Raw genomic sequence first — 16,698 nt, forward strand, 5'->3', positions numbered from 1 at the left:
TGATGTCTTCCTATTGCAGTCTCCTCTTTTTCTTTTTCTTCTTGCTTTTCTTTTTCATTTCTTCCTTCTTGGATCTATCCCTTATTCTTGAACTGTGTATGCCTGTCTTTTTATACACTTATGGAAATTTTTCTGGATTAAAGGATGAATATTGTTGTATGCATAAATCTCCCTTACATATCCAAAAATATCATATAACCTCTCGCGTGTATGCATCATTCAAAACTGTTTGTACTAAAACTACATCAAAGGGTTTCATTCTCTTGAATTATTTCAATATTGTCGATCTTTTTACTTTTTTTAAAAAAAATCCTCTTCAAAACAAAAGACAGTGTCATGCACCTCTTCGGTTGAAAATTAAGGGGATACTCTGTTGACTGCAAAAATAGAATTATCTCGATAGCTGATTATTGACAATTTTTTCAAAGCATTAGTATATCAATTCTAAAGTGAATGTTGATCTTGCTTAGTATTTGATCAACAATACGTCTAACCATAAGAAATGCTGCAGATGGTTATAAAAAATTCATCTATATCTCAAACAAATGTCACAATATGATTGCATTAAAGTATCTTTGGAACAATGTAACGATACAAAGCATATTTCTCTTTACAATCCTAGCCAAACTCCAGAATATTTTTTATATGTATAACAAATTAAAAACAAAAAACTATTTCTTTTTTTTTTACAAGATTTAATATTTAGTTGAACCAAAAGAAATGAAGGGAACTTAACGGCGTTGAGAGTAAACGTGAGCGAAAGCACGAGTAGAAGCACGCTTCAACTTAGATTGGGCAGCCTTGAGGTCATCAGCCTTAGCTTCGTCAGCAGAGATTTCCATGAGTTCCATAGCTTCAGCAAGAGCAGTTTCAATGGCTTCACGGTCACCACGACGGAGCTTCATGTTGACATTAGGGTCAGAGATGTTGTTTTCAACTTGGTAAACGTAAGATTCGAGGTCTTGTCTGGCTTGAACAACAGCTTCACGTTCCTTATCAGATTCAGCGTTCTTAGCAGCATCTTCAACCATACGGTCAATATCAGCAGCAGTAAGACGGGCAGAGTTGGAGATAGTGACATCAGCCTTACGACCAGTGGTCTTGTCTTGAGCAGTAACCTTCAAGATACCGTTGGCATCAATATCGAAGGTACAGAGGAGTTCAGGAGTACCACGAGGAGCAGGGATAAGACCAGAGAGGGAGAATTCACCGAGAAGGTTGTTTTCCTTGGTCATCAAACGTTCACCTTCGTAGACAGGGAAAGTGACAGTAGTTTGGTTATCAGCAGCAGTGGTGAAAACCTTGGACTTTTGACAAGGGATGGGGGTGTTACGGGGAACAACAACAGCCATGATGCCACCTTGCATTTCAACACCTTGAGAAAGAGGGACAACATCCAAAAGGAGGAGGTCTTGAGTCTTTTCGTTACCAGCTTGGTTGGTGAGAACGGCAGCTTGGACAGCAGCACCGTAGGCAACAGCTTCATCAGGGTTGATGGACTTGTTCAATTCCTTACCGTCAAAGAAATCTTGAAGGAGAGATTGGATCTTGGGGATACGGGTAGAACCACCAACGAGGACAATTTCGTCAACCTTCTTCTTGTCAATCTTGGCATCCTTGAGGACACGTTCGACGGGTTCAACGGTACCGTTGAAAGCGGTAGAGTTAATTTCTTCGAACTTGGCACGAGTGATGTTGGATTGGAAGTCAACACCATCGAAGAGAGAGTCAACTTCAACAGTGGTTTGAGTCAAAGAAGACAAGGTACGCTTAGCACGTTCGGAAGCAGTACGGAGACGACGGAGAGCACGAGCATCACCAGTGATGTCCTTCTTATGCTTACGCTTGATTTCTTGGACAAAGTGGTTGACGAGGTTGTTATCAAAATCTTCACCACCCAAGTGAGTGTTACCAGCAGTGGCCTTGACAGCAAAGACACCACCAGAGATGGTCAAAAGGGAGACATCGAAGGTACCACCACCCAAATCGAAGATGAGGACGTTACGTTCCTTCTTGTCATTAGCGTCCAAACCGTAAGCAATGGCTATATATATACTATTTTAATTATCTGTCACTTTTTTTCAATCATTCTTACCAGCAGCGGTAGGTTCGTTAATGATACGGAGGACTTCGAGACCAGAGATGGTACCGGCATCCTTGGTAGCTTGACGTTGACCTAGTAAGAAAAAAAAAGGTTAATTTATCTTTCTTCTACACAATTCACATGAATTTAAACTTACTGTCGTTGAAATAAGCGGGAACAGTGACAACGGCCTTGGAAACCTTCTTGCCAAGCTTAGCTTCAGCAATTTCCTTCATCTTGATAAGAACCATGGAGGAGATTTCTATATAACATTGTCATTAGAAAAAACGTCACAAGGAAGAGCACACACAACTGATTAACGTGTGTGCAAGTAAAAAAAAATTTTCTGCCCAGAAAAAAAATTTTTTACTTGGGATTTTTTTTTACCTTGAGGAGAGTAAGTCTTGGTTTCACCTTCGAATTCAACTTGAATGAAAGGAGCTTCATTCTTGTCAACAACAGTGAAGGGCCAGTTCTTCATGTCATCCTTAACTTCGGGATCATCGAAACGACGACCGATAAGACGCTTAGCATCGAAGACGGTGTTCTTGGGGTTCATGGCAGCTTGGTTCTTAGCAGCATCACCGATAAGACGTTCGCTGTCGGAGAAGGCAACGTAGGAGGGAGTAGTACGGTTACCTTGTTCGTTGGCAATGATTTCAACACGTTCGGATTCCCAAACACCAACACAGGAGTAGCTATATGAATGTCTTAGACAAATGCTCTTGGTATGCAATTCAATGATTAACTTACGTAGTACCTAAATCAATACCGATAGCACCTTCGTATTCAGCAGACATTTCAACTATTATAAGCTCACAAAGGAGAAAAGGAAAGAACAAGAGCGGTCTGATATTGATCCAATTGTTATACCAGAAAAAATTTTAGACGGTCCGATTCAGTTGCAAAACAGTCACCACTTAGTCCTCGGAACTCAAAGCCACTTGCTCTTCTGAGATTTCTGTCAAATGCATAAAGTTAATGTTGAAACAAGCGATTGGGCTAGAAATATTCCCTGTCATGGACTTTCGCACGTTTAACATGGTATCTTATTTTAAAACTTTGATACATTGAAGTGGTACTCAATATTATATTTATATAGATAAACAAAAATATTTATGAAACTCTGTATACAAAACGCATTATCTTTTTTTTTACGAAGTCGATAGTAACGTATAAGGCGCGTTCTGTGTGATGCAATTAAACAACCCCGGACTATTTTAAGTTCTCCAATAAGAGATGACTTTGAAATGTATATATAAGTTGCCTTGGTTAAACTCTTCTACTCTTTTTTCTTCTAATCAAGACGTATTAAAAATGCTTGCCCGTGCCGCTGCCCGTTTCGGTAATGAATGATATTAACAAAATAAAAAAAAAAGACAAATATGTTAATTGATTTTATTGACAGCTGTCAGACCCGCTACTGCCTCTTTGAAGAGTAAGTTAAATCTATCTAGAAAAAAACGCGTGTATTGACGTGTATATAGCTCGTACTTTTGCCACTGCTAGCCGTGCCACTGCTGCTGCTGGTTCTCAACGCCTTGCTCTTGCTACTGCTGGTGTTGTCACTGCTAGTGCTCTCTCTTACGCTTATCTTCAAAGTAAGGAATGCATAATAAATTACTAAACAAATCGTACTCAAATTTTATTTATAGAGCCCGTTTCTGCTGACTCCAAGCCTGTTGCTGGTATCAAGTATGGATTTCCCCCTTTCATTTTTTTTTTCTGAATGACTAATTATTTATATCTATAGGGGTACTGCCAGTGAACGTACTTTTATTGCTATTAAGGTAATTTAGTCTGAAGAAAAATCAAGTCTAAACCAAAAAATAATAGCCTGATGGTGTTCAACGTGGTTTGATCGGTAAGATCATCACTCGTTTCGAAGACAAGGGTTACAAGCTTGTTGGTATGAAGGCCATTGCTCCTTCCAAGGAATTGGCTGAAAGACACTACGAAGACCTCAAGTCTCGTCCTTTCTTTTCTGGTCTTGTTAACTACATCACCAGTGGTACTCCCGTCATTGCTATGGTAAGCAACGGTATGCCCACTTTTTAATTCTGACATAAACAAAATAGGTTTGGGAAGGTCCCGATGTTATCCGTACCGGCCGTGTTATTCTCGGTGCCACTGACCCATTGAAGGCCGATCCTTCCACTATCAGAGGCCAATACTGTGTAAGTTGCTCCTTTTCTATGCGAATCAAATCATTGATGGTATTATAGGTCTCTGTCGGTCGTAACATTATCCACGGTAGTGACAGCTTCGAAAGTGCTGAAAAGGAAATTGGCATGTGGTTCTCTCAAGCCAACGAATTGATTGATTGGAAGCCTGCTAACGTTGAATGGGTTCAATCTGAAAACTAAGCTAATAAATCAAAAGTCAAAAGGGGGAAACCCTTATCGATTTTATTTTGCTTCTATTGTATTTGGCTCCATTTCTTTTAAGGATCTTTCTAATTTATCTAAACGCTGATATATTTCTTCCACTAACCATAAAATGAGTATAGGCATCTTAAAACTATATCTCTTACATTTCTTTTCCATATTGCCAGTAATATCTTCAACGCGTGTTTGCTAAGACAGTGAGTAAATCAAACAAGAAGGGAAAAAAATCATATAGTTACAAGTCTCTCTGCAGTTTCAGTCAACTATATAGAATAAAATCAGCGTTTTTACTCCTTTGTTTTCTAGAGGCTGCTTACATAGTTAGCAAGTTCTTCGGATGCAGCAGAGGCATCAAACTTGATTTCTTGAGTGCTCATCTGTAAAATAAAAAAAAAGAAAAAGATTGTGAAAAATGTAACATTAGAATTGAATATCAGAAGTCGCTTTTTTCTTCTTTCTTCTTTTACTACTATTATGTCCAACAACGCACAAGAACCTTTGCTTACTGACGAACAAATTTTGGAATTCGAACAGCAAATTAAAGACCAAGAAGCTCAAAAGGTATAAAGTAGTTTACAACACTAGATTAAAAAAACGCGATCAAGATACCCTTAGTTTGTCAAGAAGAGCCTGTCTCAAATTTACTGGAAGAATTTAAGGACAACGAACCATTTTTGCGTAAAATTAATGCAAGTAATTTGCAATTTTTGTATTGCATAATAACTGTTTGAATAGAATCTTGGCCATCAACATGATAAAATAAGACGGTGCCGTGGTGATGGTAAGTTGTGATACGCGCGTATATATCTTTGTGCTAAATACGTTTTTCTTTTGTATAGGCAACTGCTTTTTTAGAGGTATTCTCTTCTTAATTTTGATGGAGTAACTAATTTAATACTAGCTTTTGCTTTTGCTTGGTTTGAAAGTGCATTGAAGCAAGACAAGGCAACATATGAAGCCAATCTGAATAAGCTAAAGCATTCAGAAAACTTGTTAGAAACCAGTGGATTTCAAAAACTTGCTTTTGAAGACTTTTATGATGTGGCAGTACAACAGTTTAAAGGCTTGAACCCAAATGACCCTGATATGCTTTTAGTCAATTTTCAATCAGACGAAATCAGTAATGCTATTGTGATGCATTTCCGCTTTATTGCTTCAGCCTATCTCAGACTTCATTCTGCTGAATACGAGCCATTCTTGATTGATGAAATGATTTCTATTGATGAATTCTGCTCTATGCATGTTGAAGCCTTTGGAAGGGAATCTGATCATTTACAGATCATTGCGCTTAGCAAAGCTTTAGATGTGCCTATTCAAGTGGTTTATTTAGATGGTGGTGTTGATGATCAAGCTGCCATTCATGAATTCTGGCCATCTGAGCAAGATGAAAAGGAAAAGTCAAAGAAAGCCATCAAACTTATTTACAGACCAGGTAAACAAAAGACAGATATTGTTGAATGATCTTAAACTGCTCTCTATAGGACATTATGATATTCTGTATAATAAAGAATAAACGCAATTTTATCAACGACTTTTAATGCAAGAAAGTAGTATGTTTATTGTAAGATATTAAGAAACAGGTAATCCTTGAGGTTCAAACAATAGCTTTTCAATCCAATAGAGGACAATCTCCAAAACCTTACTTTTCGGTACTTGTCCAGAAGTAGCTACAGCTAAAGCTTGCTCCCAGCCTGACTGAGGGTTTCCACCATCTAACAGAAAAGTAGATGTCACAATACCAAAGAAATAGACAAAAAGTGTATACAAGGCAAAAGTAGCAGTGTTTGTAATGACCTTGTCGTCTCTTTTTGTAATGATCTTTGTTGTACGGTCTTTTTGATCAGAACTTGCAATCACAATATTGCTTGTGCTTAATGTCTGGTAGTGTTTGATTTAGGCAGTTTTTTGTTCCTTCCTACTTACCTCATGCAAGTCTTGTACTGTTCTCTTTTTCTTGCCAACAGATTTGTATTGACGCAAACGCAAAGGAGACCATAAATCATGAATAGGAGGTTCAGGTATGTTGAGTTCAATAGAGTTCAAAATGGGTATTGATGTTGATGGGCTCTCTTCCATATTAACAATGGTTGTATGAGTAGATGAAGAAGAAGGTGGAATAATGTTATTTGTTATTGTTGTTGCCGCTGTTGTTTTGCGTCGTAGTTCAGCCAGTTCATTCACAAGCAACCTGTTCTCCGAGTCCAATGCTTTTCTTAAATAATCCAATTCACTTTGAACTCGATCAAGATCTTTTTTGGTTTCTGTTGCTCTGTTTTTATAATAGTCTTTTTCGTCTTGTACGTATTTTAATCGTATGTCCTATACAAAGATGAGTTTTTCTGATGCGATAGAGAGTGCTCATACTTCATTTTTGCCTGTCAATTCATTTTCCAATGTCTAACAAGATTAGTTTAAATACCATAACTTCACCTTTACCTTAATTGGTGTAGGTAAATCTTCTTTCTCCACCAGCAAAGAAGAGGAAGAGGAAGACAAAAGTGAGAAATCGCTATTGTTGCTTTGATGATAAAGTGCTTCATCCAGATCTGTTTTGAGTGTGTCAATGATCTCTTTCAGTTTTTCATTTTCTGATTTCTGTTCTGCCAGTTGTTGATGTGCTTGTGCAGATGTTTCCAGCTCTAACTCAAGACAGTTTTGAAGTTCAATCAAGCGCTTTCTTTCTTCACTAAGTCCTTGTACTTCATGTTGAAAAGTACTCAATAAATCCTCTGTCTTTTCAAGGTCTGCTTCTTTTTGTCTTAATAATTCATGGAGTTTTTGTGCCTCCTCTAAATTGCTTGACTATTAAAACAAAGAACAATGTGTGTCTCTAACTTACGACATTTTTCATCAAACAACGTCTTTATAGATAGATACACCTGCTTTTGATCTGTCTCAGACCGTTGAATATTTGAAATATGTGTTTCCAACTATGTTTGTTCAATACAGCTGTCTAGTTTACATGCGACTTACAGCACCAATCTGGTCCAAACTGTTCTTTTCTTTGCTTTTGTATTCTTGAATTTCCTTTCTCTGCCGAATTACCTCTAGATTCATGTCATCTACCCTATTTTGTAACTCAACAATACGATCTTCATTATCACGTGCCATGGACGCTAAGCTTTGCTCAGAGTACTTTAATCTTTGGGTGAGTTTTAGGGATCTACGGTAATATCTGGCTACTTCTTTTTGATTTGTATACTACTCGGTATAAGTCTTGTATGCCTTCTTATGTTTGCTTACTTGTTCTTCTTCAGTTTTTTCTGATTCTTCTTCCTCTGTCGTACTAGGCGGTGTTTTATTCTATTTTAGAAACAATAGTGGTGGTCAGAATATATATGTGTTGACATCATTCTTTAATTACAATAGGCTCTTCTTTAATGCCTTCATCTTTATCCTGTATATCAGAAGCAACAGCTGAAGGCCTTCTTTTCCAAGGCATTGATTTCTTTAGAATAGAAGCACTTCTTGTTCTCATGGGTGGTTTTGTAGGAGCAGAAATTGATGCTACAGGTAGAGGTGGACAGACAATCTTTAAGAGATTGAGGATATCATCAGGTGTCATTTCCAAGTCGGGGTTACTGAGGGTATAAGGCAAGATAGCCTTCTTTTGCACTTCGGTAAGCAAGGTGACCTCTTCAGATACTTCATATCTATCAATCAAAGTCAACAAGTCTTTGGTAAACAAAACGCCTCGCCCGCTTGAATCGTGTTGTTCTACGAGATTCTTTAACTGAATCTTCAAGACTGCAAAAGGGATAGGTCGATGTTCCTAATCAAGTCAGTAAAGAAAGTGATGAAGAGTATATACCTTTTGTGTTGTTGCCATAGTCATAAACAAGAAAAAAGAGTGAGAGAAGACAAAAAAAGAGAAAGACCAACGTCTCTAGTGAATAAAAAAGGAAAGGAGAAGTGTATAATATAAAAGAGTTCATCGCACGGTGTTTCCCAAGCTTCCCAATTTACTTTCCATATTTGGGTTGGTTGAAATCAATGGGATTGTTCATATTCATGAATTGAGCACTTATATGTGTCTATTCTCGAGTTGACATGAGGTTGGTTTCTTGCAGTGATATGCTATCATTCTGGTCTTTTCTTGGTAAAGCAATAAAAGGTATGTTGTCAATACGATTGTCATATTGCATATAGTGGGGTCACTTCGTTTAGCGTATTATGACCATATTCTTTAGTTTTAGTCATTGCAACATATATATATATATATATATATATATGAGTTCAGTAAGTGCTGGTTATATGTATTCATGCCATTGTGGTGTTTTATTGTTTATCCGTACCCAGCAAGCTTGTCAATAAATAGAAAGAAAGACAGACAGACTCCTTTATTGTTCAAGTATAGCTATACCGGACATTCTCTATGCCGATAACCTATAGAATATCTATGATGAGGAGTCTAGCATAAAAATACTATACAATTTCATTGTTTCTTCTATGGTGTATACCCATATTTTTTTTTCTTGCTTACAACAAACAAAGATCAAACGAGATCATTCAATTTATTATTTCTTTAGTAAGCATGACGACATAAAGATAAGAATGTGAAAGGGCAATTTTCTGCCAAGAACGAAATGCTCAAATTCACATTGAAATGAACGGTGTAACTTGTACATTGCTTACCTCATCTAAAGAACAGAACTGAAAAATGGACAATTCTCTTTTTTTGGATAAATCAATAATTTTTCCGCTTGTCAAGCAGGTTTCTCATAATCGATACTTGTAAAAAAAATAAAGTTTTAATCGAGAGAAAAGGGCGGATTTAGGCTTTCCATCATTTGATAAGCATCGTTTTTTCAAATAAACTTCTTATGCAGGCTTATTTTACTTGTTAAAATCACTAAATCCCACTGCTTTTTCGGATGACAAATAGGTTCAGCATTTTTTTGAGTGGTTTCTTTTGTTTCTCTCGGGATAACAAATCCTGATTCATGACAAAAAGAAAAAAAGAGCGGACGGTTGGAAACATATTTACCAAATGTGGACTTACTAAAGAGGGTTCACCGATTGTGTATTTCCATGATTAGCAATTGTTTGTGATACAGAATTCTTCATGGCAAAATGTTGTACTGTCTCCCGCTCTTTTTATTTTATTTTGGATTAAATAAGACATTGTAGCAGCTCAATGCATGTGTGTGTTCGTGTGTACGTGTGTGTTTGAATCCATTGTCTGAACATAAACGATAAAAGTTGGTATGTTCCGTGTAAGAAAGGTATGTTTTTTTTACCCAGGATTAAAGATTTTCACCATAACAATAAAAAGGAAAAAAATTTTCTTTTCGATTGATTACAAGGTTAGTCTATTATAAAGTCCCATTTTTTTATATAGACATGACCTGAGATCTACGGGGCTTAGTGTTTTGTAATGACTTACCAAGACAGCATATTTCTGCTGCCTTTTTTTATTCGGAGTTGGTGCAACATTCAAAAAAAAGCTTAAGAAGGGGGACAGAACGAGAGAAAAAAATTTGGAATTAAAAAAAAAATGCAAAACTCTTCTTTCTTTTCTTTTCTACTTTTTGATACTGCCAAGTTTCCTTCAACTCCTTCCAAAATAATGACTGAAAACGACCCTAATTATTGGCATAATTTTCAACCTACACAAGTAGTTGAACCTCCTAACAATACCATGTTACTTTCCCAACAACAACAACAATGGAATGACGAGTCTGAGAAAAGAAAATGGAATTCTGATTTTCATGACTTTGACATCAGTGCTCATGCAAACAAGATTTTTCGTAAGTTTATCTAAACTTGTTTTCTCTTGTATTTATTATCGTTCTTTTAAATAGATATGGATGAATATCACAACAATGAACCCAGTGAAAGTGAAAGTCCAGGTAAAAAAAAAAAAAGCAAAGAAAACATGTCTTTATCTAACAACTTCTATAGAAGGCGCGAGTATGACAAACAGACGTAATGATACACTATTAGAATCTTCTGGTCTCCAAGTAAGCAACACATTCTTAAAAAACATCGACTTAAATTTCTCATAGGGAGGAGATCAAAAACAAAGACGTAAGGAGCAAAATCGAGCTGCCCAAAGAGCCTTTCGAGAGCGCAAAGAGCGATATGTAAAGGAACTCCAACTCAAAATTCGTGATATGGACAAGAAGCACCATGAAAATATGGCTCGCGTAACACAAGAAAATGAATCACTCAAGGCGCTTGTCAAGAAAATGGAAGCTGAAATATATACACTAAAAGGTGCTGCCATTGCTTTTGATGTTTCCCTAAGCAAGTTACGTGAAGCTGGTCTTGACGTTCCCTCATCAAAGCCAATCATTAGACGCGATTCTCCTCCTCCCTCAATATTAGATAGAAAACCTTCTCCTGATCAAGATTATTATTCCACTAGTTCTGCCTTGACATCATCTACTGAACGACGCTCTGTGTATGACCCATTGTTTGACTCCCTTCATCGTTACAGTAGTCCATCAAAACATCAATCCAGTAGCATTGATACTACAGATGATGATCATACCATTGAAGACGAAGAAGAAGTCAGTTTTGCTGAAAGAGAAACCAAGCGATTTGACCATGCTGTAGACCCCATTGTTCACTCTGGCTTAAAAATGATTCCTTACTCTCAAATCTGGGAACGGCTATCCCAACATCCTAATTTCGATGAATTCGATGTAGATAAACTATGTGAAGAACTGAAAAAGAAGGCTAAGTGCTCTGGTTCTGGCCCTGTGATCCCAGAGTCTGAATTACAAGAAGTGTTGCGTAGAATGGATGCCAAAAGAATGGCATGATTTAATATTAATTATGTTCATCTTTTTATGCTTGTTAAACTATACCTTTCTCTTTTCTTTTTTCAACTTATGCACACACACACACACAAAAATAAATATGCTTTCCCTCTCTTTAATATTAGCCAATGAAATCCTTTGTCTGTTGACATGCACGCAGCTTGAAAATGGCAATCAACTGACTCTTTACAATTATAGTCATAAGCAGATTTTAAAAAAGAATGTCTTGTCTCTCTTTTGTTTAATCATTCATTTTTTCTTTTTATTATGATGGACGAAAAGAACAATAAGCACCGTACTCTAACAAAATCACACAGCTACCATAATGATGCCGTGCCTACAAAAAAAGTATCTTTTGCTCAAGATGTTGCATCCCACTCCAACAAAAAGAAACATTCAAGTACGATTGTAGAAGATGATCATATCCCACTTGCTCTCTTGGCCTATAAAAAGGGCTATTGTAACCATTCTTCTCCTATGTTGATGACTACCTCTTCTATCAGCAATGTGGAGCGACCAAAGCGAACAATGAGCCGTCTTTCAAGTTCAATCACTATTTCGTACGACGAAAGAGACAATAAGCCTCTTTCAAGTTCAGAGTTTCCCCGAATGTCTAGTCTGATTATAGCAGATCCAAAAGCAGAACGTCGCCGACATCGGCTTTTACAGTCTAAGCAACCCAAACGAAAGCAGCGCCCAAAATCAACACCATCTCAACACACTTCTTCCGAGAACAATAAGCGAAAAAAGACCGCCATTGATACTTCTGTTCCTCCTCCTCCTCCTCCCACTCCAATAACAAAGAAGAAGATTTTTAGTAATAGCTGGCTTGTCATTTCTTTACGTAAACTTGTTGCAAAATAATACCATACATATACATTTGTTTTATTTATAGATACATATATTTGCATACGTATAGATCAAATCTTGCTCTTTCTCCTTCTCCTTACATGTAAACAAAGGCTTTTCTCGGATTTCATTTACATTTGATAGTGCATAAGTTATACGTTACAAAAGAAAAAGAGAGAAAGCATATTATATAAACAGGTTGATTTTACAATATTAAGCATCTTTAAGATCTTCAATCTCTTGACTTTCTTGTTGATATACTACATGAGCCCTTTGTCTTGATTCAGGTAACAAGTAAAATTCTTGACATTTTTCAAATACACGTCCACTTCCCTACATATGGTTAGTTTTCACATGCATTTGTCAACATATCAATATCTTACTCTAGGTGGTATAGGTATAGGGCAAAAGAAAGTGTACCAAGAACTAACATGGTATGAGTACACGAAAATGTTACTTGAAGACCTACTATTGATCACCAATATTAAAGAAACGCTTAAAGTTTTCAACAGGACCGAAATTGTACATGTTAACAAAGACTTCACCCTGAGATTTGCAGACACTTTTGTCATAATAGTTATTATAGAACTCTACAGTTGTTTGGGCTGTTAAAATCTATAGAACAATCTAATGTTAAGTTGAAGTTCTATTATGTGCATATATCTTACAAGATAGTAATGCCATAAACACAATGCACCAATAGCTAATCCCATACAAATGGCAAGAATAAAAGAAAATGCCAATAAAGGTCGAGGGAAATAATAGGGCCACTAAAACAGTCAATATGTGAAGGGAGGAGGGGGGAGGAAGAAGTTAAAGCCATCCTTACATCTAACTGCGTAAAATCTAAGCAGATCATAAATGGTCTCCAAGCAAAAGCAACATAATACGCTGCAGCAAATACAAGATACGTCATGAAAAGTACAAAATAACGATGATTGAAATGACCAACGCAATTGTGAATCCAAGGACCTAAAACATAGAATGATTAATAAGCTACAAGGCAAACATGGTACTTTACAGTGATGATCAAATCTTAAGATGCAAGTGTTACAAACACTGCAATGGTGTGCTCTTTCAGGCTTAGGCAAATGACCTATACAGGATAATGAGTAAGACTTATAAAAGTGCTTGCATACTTGCATTTTTTACACGTCTTTGGAAACTGTGATTGTTCCTCCATCTCAAGTAACATTGTTCTCATAGAAGTGTTCTAAGATTGAGTAGATTAGGACTAAACTTTAAACAAGGGCTGATTACCTCTACAGCATCTTGATTGTCTGTCTTTCTATATTCTTCCATGTCTCCAGGTGATGTTTTAATAGCCATATAATAATGGAAGTGAATACAGTATACAACATAGAGAGTAAAGAGAAGAGTAAGCAAAGTATATATTTGACTTGCTAAGGAACCATTTGTCCAAGCAGAAGCGTGGTGATATGGGAACACGACAAGATAGAATGCAAGTACACACATATCAAGTAGTAAGACAGCAATGGCTATAAATACAGGTCCAATGCTCCATATTGCTTTGTCTACTATCTTTGTCATTTCTCTTACAAAAGAAAAACTATCCGAAAAAGAGAGACCAAAAATAGAAGCCAGTTGGGTGGCTCAAAAATAAAAATGCTCTGTTGGGCTTGTTTTCTGCATTAAGCAATTCGGAGTGCAGTCCTACCTCGTTTTTGTTGCTATTTTCAATCCTCTAATAGTTTGTGTAACTTGTATTTAATTACTAGACCTTAAAAAAGCAAAAAAAAAAAAAAAAAAAAAATATAACTTACTTTTCTTTACTCTTTCCATTCGTTTTAAAATGCAACTTTCTATTAGCCTCTTCATGGCAAGCGCTCTTGCTATTGCCTCTTCGTTTGTTCAAGCAGATGTTATTACCTCAAATGACTATTATCCTTTAACCACTATCGAGAGTCAACAAGATTTCTGTATTTTCCTTCCTCCTCAACCTGGACTCGAGGTTGCTATCAATGAAAACAATGGTATTCCTTTCTGTTCCAACACTAGCCTTGTCAAGAACGCTACTCAATTCCCTGAAGGTAAAGCTATAGTATTTGCAACATGATAACTGACGTAAACACAGGTTTTATTACTACTGCCCATTATTTGAAACAGAGCAATTATGTTCAAATCACAGGCTTCTTTGATCGTACAAAATATGACTTGGGCGAAACTGACGGTGGTGGACAATACGATAACCATGATAATGGCAAGCCTGTATCTGCTCAATGTTTGGGCTACAACTATTTTGTCAACTTGATTGAACCTGATATTCAAAGATTCTGTATTCGTTGTTGCCAAGAAAAGGTAAGTCTAAAAAATCATCAAACTCAGATTTAAAAATAACTAACATCCATATTTAGGAAGACTGTAATACCGGAAGATCAGGTTACGGTTGTCTTCGTGTGGTTGATGGTGATTACACTAATGATAACAACTACATTGACAACTCTACTTCTAGTTCCTCTATCAGTAACACTCATGAAAACAGTGTTTATCACGAATTGGAATTCCTTACTTCTCATAGAAATGCTGACACTAATGATCAACAGCAAACAGAAGATGATGAGTCTTCTTCTGATCCTAATACTGACATTGCCTCTGAAATCGAAAGTCTTAGAAGCAGCACAGATTCTGTTGATGAACTCAAAAGTCAATGGGAATCCTTCACTACACAATTGACCTCCGATTACCCTTCTGCTTCCGAACAAATCTCTGAACTGAATACTCTTGCCTCTAGTCTTACTACAGCTGAACAATGGGATGCCTTCTTCAAGCTTGTTTCCAACAAAATTATTCAACTTCCAACTTCTGCTGCTGATTCTGAAGCTAGTACTACTCATACTGATACCAAAGAAGATTTAGAATGGTTGTTTAACCATCGTAATAGCCATGATAACCAGGCTACTTGGTAAAATAATAATAAACATACTAAAAATAACTCCAGCCAAGAAAGCGGATAATTTTACTCAAAATAGATAATTTACAAATCTCGTGTAGTGTGGGATTATATGTAACATGAATTTGGATCAAAGATACTGTCATTCAGCAGGATATGTTCCTTTTGAGTACCTTGATATTACATATTTTAAAGTGCTTATAATGCCATGCTCTTATTCTGCTTAATGGGCTTCAGACACCGTTAAAATACATTAGAGCCGTTAACTTGAGTCCCTTAATGTTTGTGTGTCTCTTTGGATGGCTGTTTGTTTTTAATTTTCAGCTCTTATCGAATAAAAAAAAATTCCGCTTTTTTACAGCCAAAAAGACTCTAATTTTAGTCCTTGAGTATGACAATCTTGTCACATATCTACAATACATTGGCTATCTAGAAATTACTTTTATAGCATTTTTTGATTCTGAAGGGGTTTCAAGTCTCTCTAGGGCTGCATTTGGGTCAAAAAACAAGAAATGGTCTAGAAATATAGTAAGATGAGGCCAAATTAACTTGGTACCTTAAGTAAAGTAGTTCATTTTTGTGCTTAGAGCCCATAAATGCGCTATTAACTATGATGATTTGTGATCTAAAGCGCAAAATAGCTCATATTACTTTACGCGCGTCATGTGCACTTTTTGTAGAATTATTTTTGATATAGCATTTGGAATGTGCTTACATATGTTAGATAATCTATTTTTACCATAGGTTGTCATAGAAAAAGTTACTTGCGTGATGAGCTATAAATGATTTTCTATTTTTGATGCCAAATCGTAAGGGTATCATAAGGCAAAATAGGCTTGACAATATTTTCAAGTTTAACTAATTTCAGTATGCTTCTTGGTGATTGCTAACCTTAAAAAACGTATCTTACATGTCAATGCTAGCTTGGTTCTTTTAAAAAATGAGAATAAATGGCTGTTTCTACAAGCATATCCAGAACTGTTCTTTTTGATCTCAGAGGCGCCAAGCGTTACAGTGTAATTTGCTTGCTTATGCTATGCAAATCAAATGGCGCTTAGGAAAGTACTCATTTAGTAAATGAAATGTGATAAAAAGGCCATCTTCTTATTAGTTATAGCGTACAACGAACTTTGAAGGCAATGTTCAGGTTGGATCGCCTTATTCGACTTAGTAAACTCGCTTTCTTTCTGTCATAAGTATCTAGATGCGATCTCATCTCATTTTGGTTGGATCAAACCTACATCAGGGTCAGTCTGGATGAAAAAATATATTTTACAAAACAGTCAAATCAATCATGTGATTTGATTCCTTGGCTTAAGAGAACATGCTTTAAGCAAAAAAAAAAAAAAAAAAAAAAAAAAAAAAAAATGGGTTGTCGAGCAATGTCCCATCAAAGATTGGCATATTTAAGCTGTGTTTCGAGCGTTTTCGCTCTAGATGTCCTATAATATCTATTGGTAGAGGACTTCTAAAAGGTACAATATACTATTATGAGCGCCAAAGAACATGTAAGGGAAGGAATACAGACGTTTTGTGATGTAAACGTGGGTTAAATGAACATGGGATATGCAGAACTGTAGGTGGAGATTGAAATAAAAGAAATCCCAATTCTTCATCCTGTTGCATCGAAAGTATAGCTTTTCGGTCTCTCTGAGAACTGGAAGGCCCATTGGGCCCATACCATGCAGAACCAATCATTCC

At 36.5% G+C, this 16,698-nt stretch overlaps 10 protein-coding genes across 10 annotated transcripts; 6 read left to right on the top strand and 4 right to left on the bottom strand.

Moving 5' to 3' along the window:
• Positions 1-603: 603 nt before the first annotated feature.
• B0P05DRAFT_554017 (hsp70-like protein) lies at positions 604-2,913 on the bottom strand. The gene is made up of 5 exons (XM_051579636.1): positions 2,837-2,913; positions 2,471-2,781; positions 2,241-2,345; positions 2,096-2,176; positions 604-2,044 (listed from the first exon to the last, which is right to left on the bottom strand). Exons 1-5 carry the CDS (start codon positions 2,881-2,883, stop codon positions 732-734), a joined length of 1,857 nt encoding a protein of 618 aa, XP_051431984.1. The 5' UTR covers positions 2,884-2,913; the 3' UTR covers positions 604-731.
• Positions 2,914-3,381, top strand: B0P05DRAFT_554021 (uncharacterized protein). The gene is made up of 2 exons (XM_051579637.1): positions 2,914-3,127; positions 3,186-3,381. Exons 1-2 carry the CDS (start codon positions 3,065-3,067, stop codon positions 3,276-3,278), a joined length of 156 nt encoding a protein of 51 aa, XP_051431985.1. The 5' UTR covers positions 2,914-3,064; the 3' UTR covers positions 3,279-3,381.
• Positions 3,382-4,478, top strand: B0P05DRAFT_554023 (nucleoside diphosphate kinase). The gene is made up of 8 exons (XM_051579638.1): positions 3,382-3,428; positions 3,492-3,521; positions 3,571-3,684; positions 3,739-3,778; positions 3,837-3,873; positions 3,920-4,114; positions 4,162-4,260; positions 4,309-4,478. The coding sequence occupies exons 1-8, from the start codon at positions 3,401-3,403 to the stop codon at positions 4,447-4,449; spliced, it is 684 nt and encodes a 227-aa protein (XP_051431986.1). The 5' UTR covers positions 3,382-3,400; the 3' UTR covers positions 4,450-4,478.
• Positions 4,479-4,929, bottom strand: B0P05DRAFT_554026 (uncharacterized protein). The gene is made up of 4 exons (XM_051579639.1): positions 4,788-4,929; positions 4,710-4,733; positions 4,617-4,659; positions 4,479-4,571 (listed from the first exon to the last, which is right to left on the bottom strand). Exons 1-4 carry the CDS (start codon positions 4,845-4,847, stop codon positions 4,492-4,494), a joined length of 207 nt encoding a protein of 68 aa, XP_051431987.1. The 5' UTR covers positions 4,848-4,929; the 3' UTR covers positions 4,479-4,491.
• On the top strand, positions 4,930-6,009 carry B0P05DRAFT_554031 (peptidase C65 Otubain-domain-containing protein). Its single transcript, XM_051579640.1, has 6 exons — positions 4,930-5,031; positions 5,076-5,159; positions 5,206-5,251; positions 5,310-5,327; positions 5,372-5,902; positions 5,952-6,009. The coding sequence occupies exons 1-6, from the start codon at positions 4,945-4,947 to the stop codon at positions 5,981-5,983; spliced, it is 798 nt and encodes a 265-aa protein (XP_051431988.1). The 5' UTR covers positions 4,930-4,944; the 3' UTR covers positions 5,984-6,009.
• Positions 6,010-8,702, bottom strand: B0P05DRAFT_554035 (uncharacterized protein). The gene is made up of 8 exons (XM_051579641.1): positions 8,282-8,702; positions 7,835-8,242; positions 7,714-7,773; positions 7,444-7,671; positions 7,310-7,400; positions 6,907-7,259; positions 6,835-6,867; positions 6,010-6,789 (listed from the first exon to the last, which is right to left on the bottom strand). The coding sequence occupies exons 1-8, from the start codon at positions 8,303-8,305 to the stop codon at positions 6,364-6,366; spliced, it is 1,623 nt and encodes a 540-aa protein (XP_051431989.1). The 5' UTR covers positions 8,306-8,702; the 3' UTR covers positions 6,010-6,363.
• Positions 8,703-10,197: 1,495 nt separating this feature from the next.
• Positions 10,198-11,455, top strand: B0P05DRAFT_554047 (transcription factor PAP1-domain-containing protein). The gene is made up of 3 exons (XM_051579642.1): positions 10,198-10,220; positions 10,275-10,433; positions 10,479-11,455. Exons 1-3 carry the CDS (start codon positions 10,203-10,205, stop codon positions 11,238-11,240), a joined length of 939 nt encoding a protein of 312 aa, XP_051431990.1. The 5' UTR covers positions 10,198-10,202; the 3' UTR covers positions 11,241-11,455.
• Positions 11,456-11,504: 49 nt separating this feature from the next.
• B0P05DRAFT_574003 (uncharacterized protein) lies at positions 11,505-12,101 on the top strand (the record flags this gene model as incomplete). Its single annotated transcript, XM_051581539.1, has 1 exon — positions 11,505-12,101. One exon carries the CDS (start codon positions 11,505-11,507, stop codon positions 12,099-12,101), a length of 597 nt encoding a protein of 198 aa, XP_051431991.1.
• Positions 12,102-12,299: 198 nt separating this feature from the next.
• Positions 12,300-13,415, bottom strand: B0P05DRAFT_580916 (uncharacterized protein; the record flags this gene model as incomplete). Its single annotated transcript, XM_051582053.1, has 7 exons — positions 12,300-12,419; positions 12,470-12,512; positions 12,556-12,701; positions 12,755-12,856; positions 12,916-12,977; positions 13,239-13,299; positions 13,347-13,415. 7 exons carry the CDS (start codon positions 13,413-13,415, stop codon positions 12,300-12,302), a joined length of 603 nt encoding a protein of 200 aa, XP_051431992.1.
• A 461-nt stretch (positions 13,416-13,876) lies between these two features.
• B0P05DRAFT_554053 (uncharacterized protein) lies at positions 13,877-15,073 on the top strand. The gene is made up of 3 exons (XM_051579643.1): positions 13,877-14,137; positions 14,182-14,405; positions 14,462-15,073. Exons 1-3 carry the CDS (start codon positions 13,900-13,902, stop codon positions 15,011-15,013), a joined length of 1,014 nt encoding a protein of 337 aa, XP_051431993.1. The 5' UTR covers positions 13,877-13,899; the 3' UTR covers positions 15,014-15,073.
• The last annotated feature ends 1,625 nt before the right edge of the window (positions 15,074-16,698 follow it).

Source organism: Gilbertella persicaria, assembly GCF_025201335.1.
Source record: "Gilbertella persicaria strain CBS 190.32 chromosome Unknown B0P05scaffold_39, whole genome shotgun sequence".
Taxonomy (NCBI): domain Eukaryota; kingdom Fungi; phylum Mucoromycota; class Mucoromycetes; order Mucorales; family Choanephoraceae; genus Gilbertella; species Gilbertella persicaria.

Bases quoted from the DNA above. Each gene is read 5' to 3' on its own strand.
- B0P05DRAFT_554017 (XM_051579636.1), bottom strand. From the start codon at position 2,883: ATGTCTGCTGAATACGAAGGTGCTATCGGTATTGATTTAGGTACTAC. The intron at 2,782-2,836 runs GTAAGTTAATCA...ACATTCATATAG, and splicing joins GGTATTGATTTAGGTACTAC to CTACTCCTGTGTTGGTGTTT. The intron at 2,346-2,470 runs GTAAAAAAAAAT...AATGTTATATAG, and splicing joins CAAGACTTACTCTCCTCAAG to AAATCTCCTCCATGGTTCTT.
- B0P05DRAFT_554021 (XM_051579637.1), top strand. From the start codon at position 3,065: ATGTTGAAACAAGCGATTGGGCTAGAAATATTCCCTGTCATGGACTTT. The intron at 3,128-3,185 runs GTATCTTATTTT...ATATTTATATAG, and splicing joins ACTTTCGCACGTTTAACATG to ATAAACAAAAATATTTATGA.
- B0P05DRAFT_554023 (XM_051579638.1), top strand. From the start codon at position 3,401: ATGCTTGCCCGTGCCGCTGCCCGTTTCG. The intron at 3,429-3,491 runs GTAATGAATGAT...TTTTATTGACAG, and splicing joins CCGTGCCGCTGCCCGTTTCG to CTGTCAGACCCGCTACTGCC. The intron at 4,261-4,308 runs GTAAGTTGCTCC...ATGGTATTATAG, and splicing joins CTATCAGAGGCCAATACTGT to GTCTCTGTCGGTCGTAACAT.
- B0P05DRAFT_554026 (XM_051579639.1), bottom strand. From the start codon at position 4,847: ATGAGCACTCAAGAAATCAAGTTTGATGCCTCTGCTGCATCCGAAGAA. The intron at 4,734-4,787 runs GTAAGCAGCCTC...TATTCTATATAG, and splicing joins CCGAAGAACTTGCTAACTAT to TTGACTGAAACTGCAGAGAG. The intron at 4,660-4,709 runs GTAACTATATGA...TCACTGTCTTAG, and splicing joins CTGAAACTGCAGAGAGACTT to CAAACACGCGTTGAAGATAT.
- B0P05DRAFT_554031 (XM_051579640.1), top strand. From the start codon at position 4,945: ATGTCCAACAACGCACAAGAACCTTTGCTTACTGACGAACAAATTTTG. The intron at 5,032-5,075 runs GTATAAAGTAGT...AACGCGATCAAG, and splicing joins AAGACCAAGAAGCTCAAAAG to ATACCCTTAGTTTGTCAAGA. The intron at 5,903-5,951 runs GTAAACAAAAGA...TGCTCTCTATAG, and splicing joins CAAACTTATTTACAGACCAG to GACATTATGATATTCTGTAT.
- B0P05DRAFT_554035 (XM_051579641.1), bottom strand. From the start codon at position 8,305: ATGACTATGGCAACAACACAAAAG. The intron at 7,401-7,443 runs GTAAGTCGCATG...GAACAAACATAG, and splicing joins GTTTGGACCAGATTGGTGCT to TTGGAAACACATATTTCAAA. The intron at 6,790-6,834 runs GTATGAGCACTC...ATCTTTGTATAG, and splicing joins AATTGACAGGCAAAAATGAA to GACATACGATTAAAATACGT.
- B0P05DRAFT_554047 (XM_051579642.1), top strand. The intron at 10,434-10,478 runs GTAAGCAACACA...AATTTCTCATAG, and splicing joins TAGAATCTTCTGGTCTCCAA to GGAGGAGATCAAAAACAAAG.
- B0P05DRAFT_554053 (XM_051579643.1), top strand. From the start codon at position 13,900: ATGCAACTTTCTATTAGCCTCTTCATGGCAAGCGCTCTTGCTATTGCC. The intron at 14,138-14,181 runs GTAAAGCTATAG...ACGTAAACACAG, and splicing joins CGCTACTCAATTCCCTGAAG to GTTTTATTACTACTGCCCAT. The intron at 14,406-14,461 runs GTAAGTCTAAAA...ATCCATATTTAG, and splicing joins TTCGTTGTTGCCAAGAAAAG to GAAGACTGTAATACCGGAAG.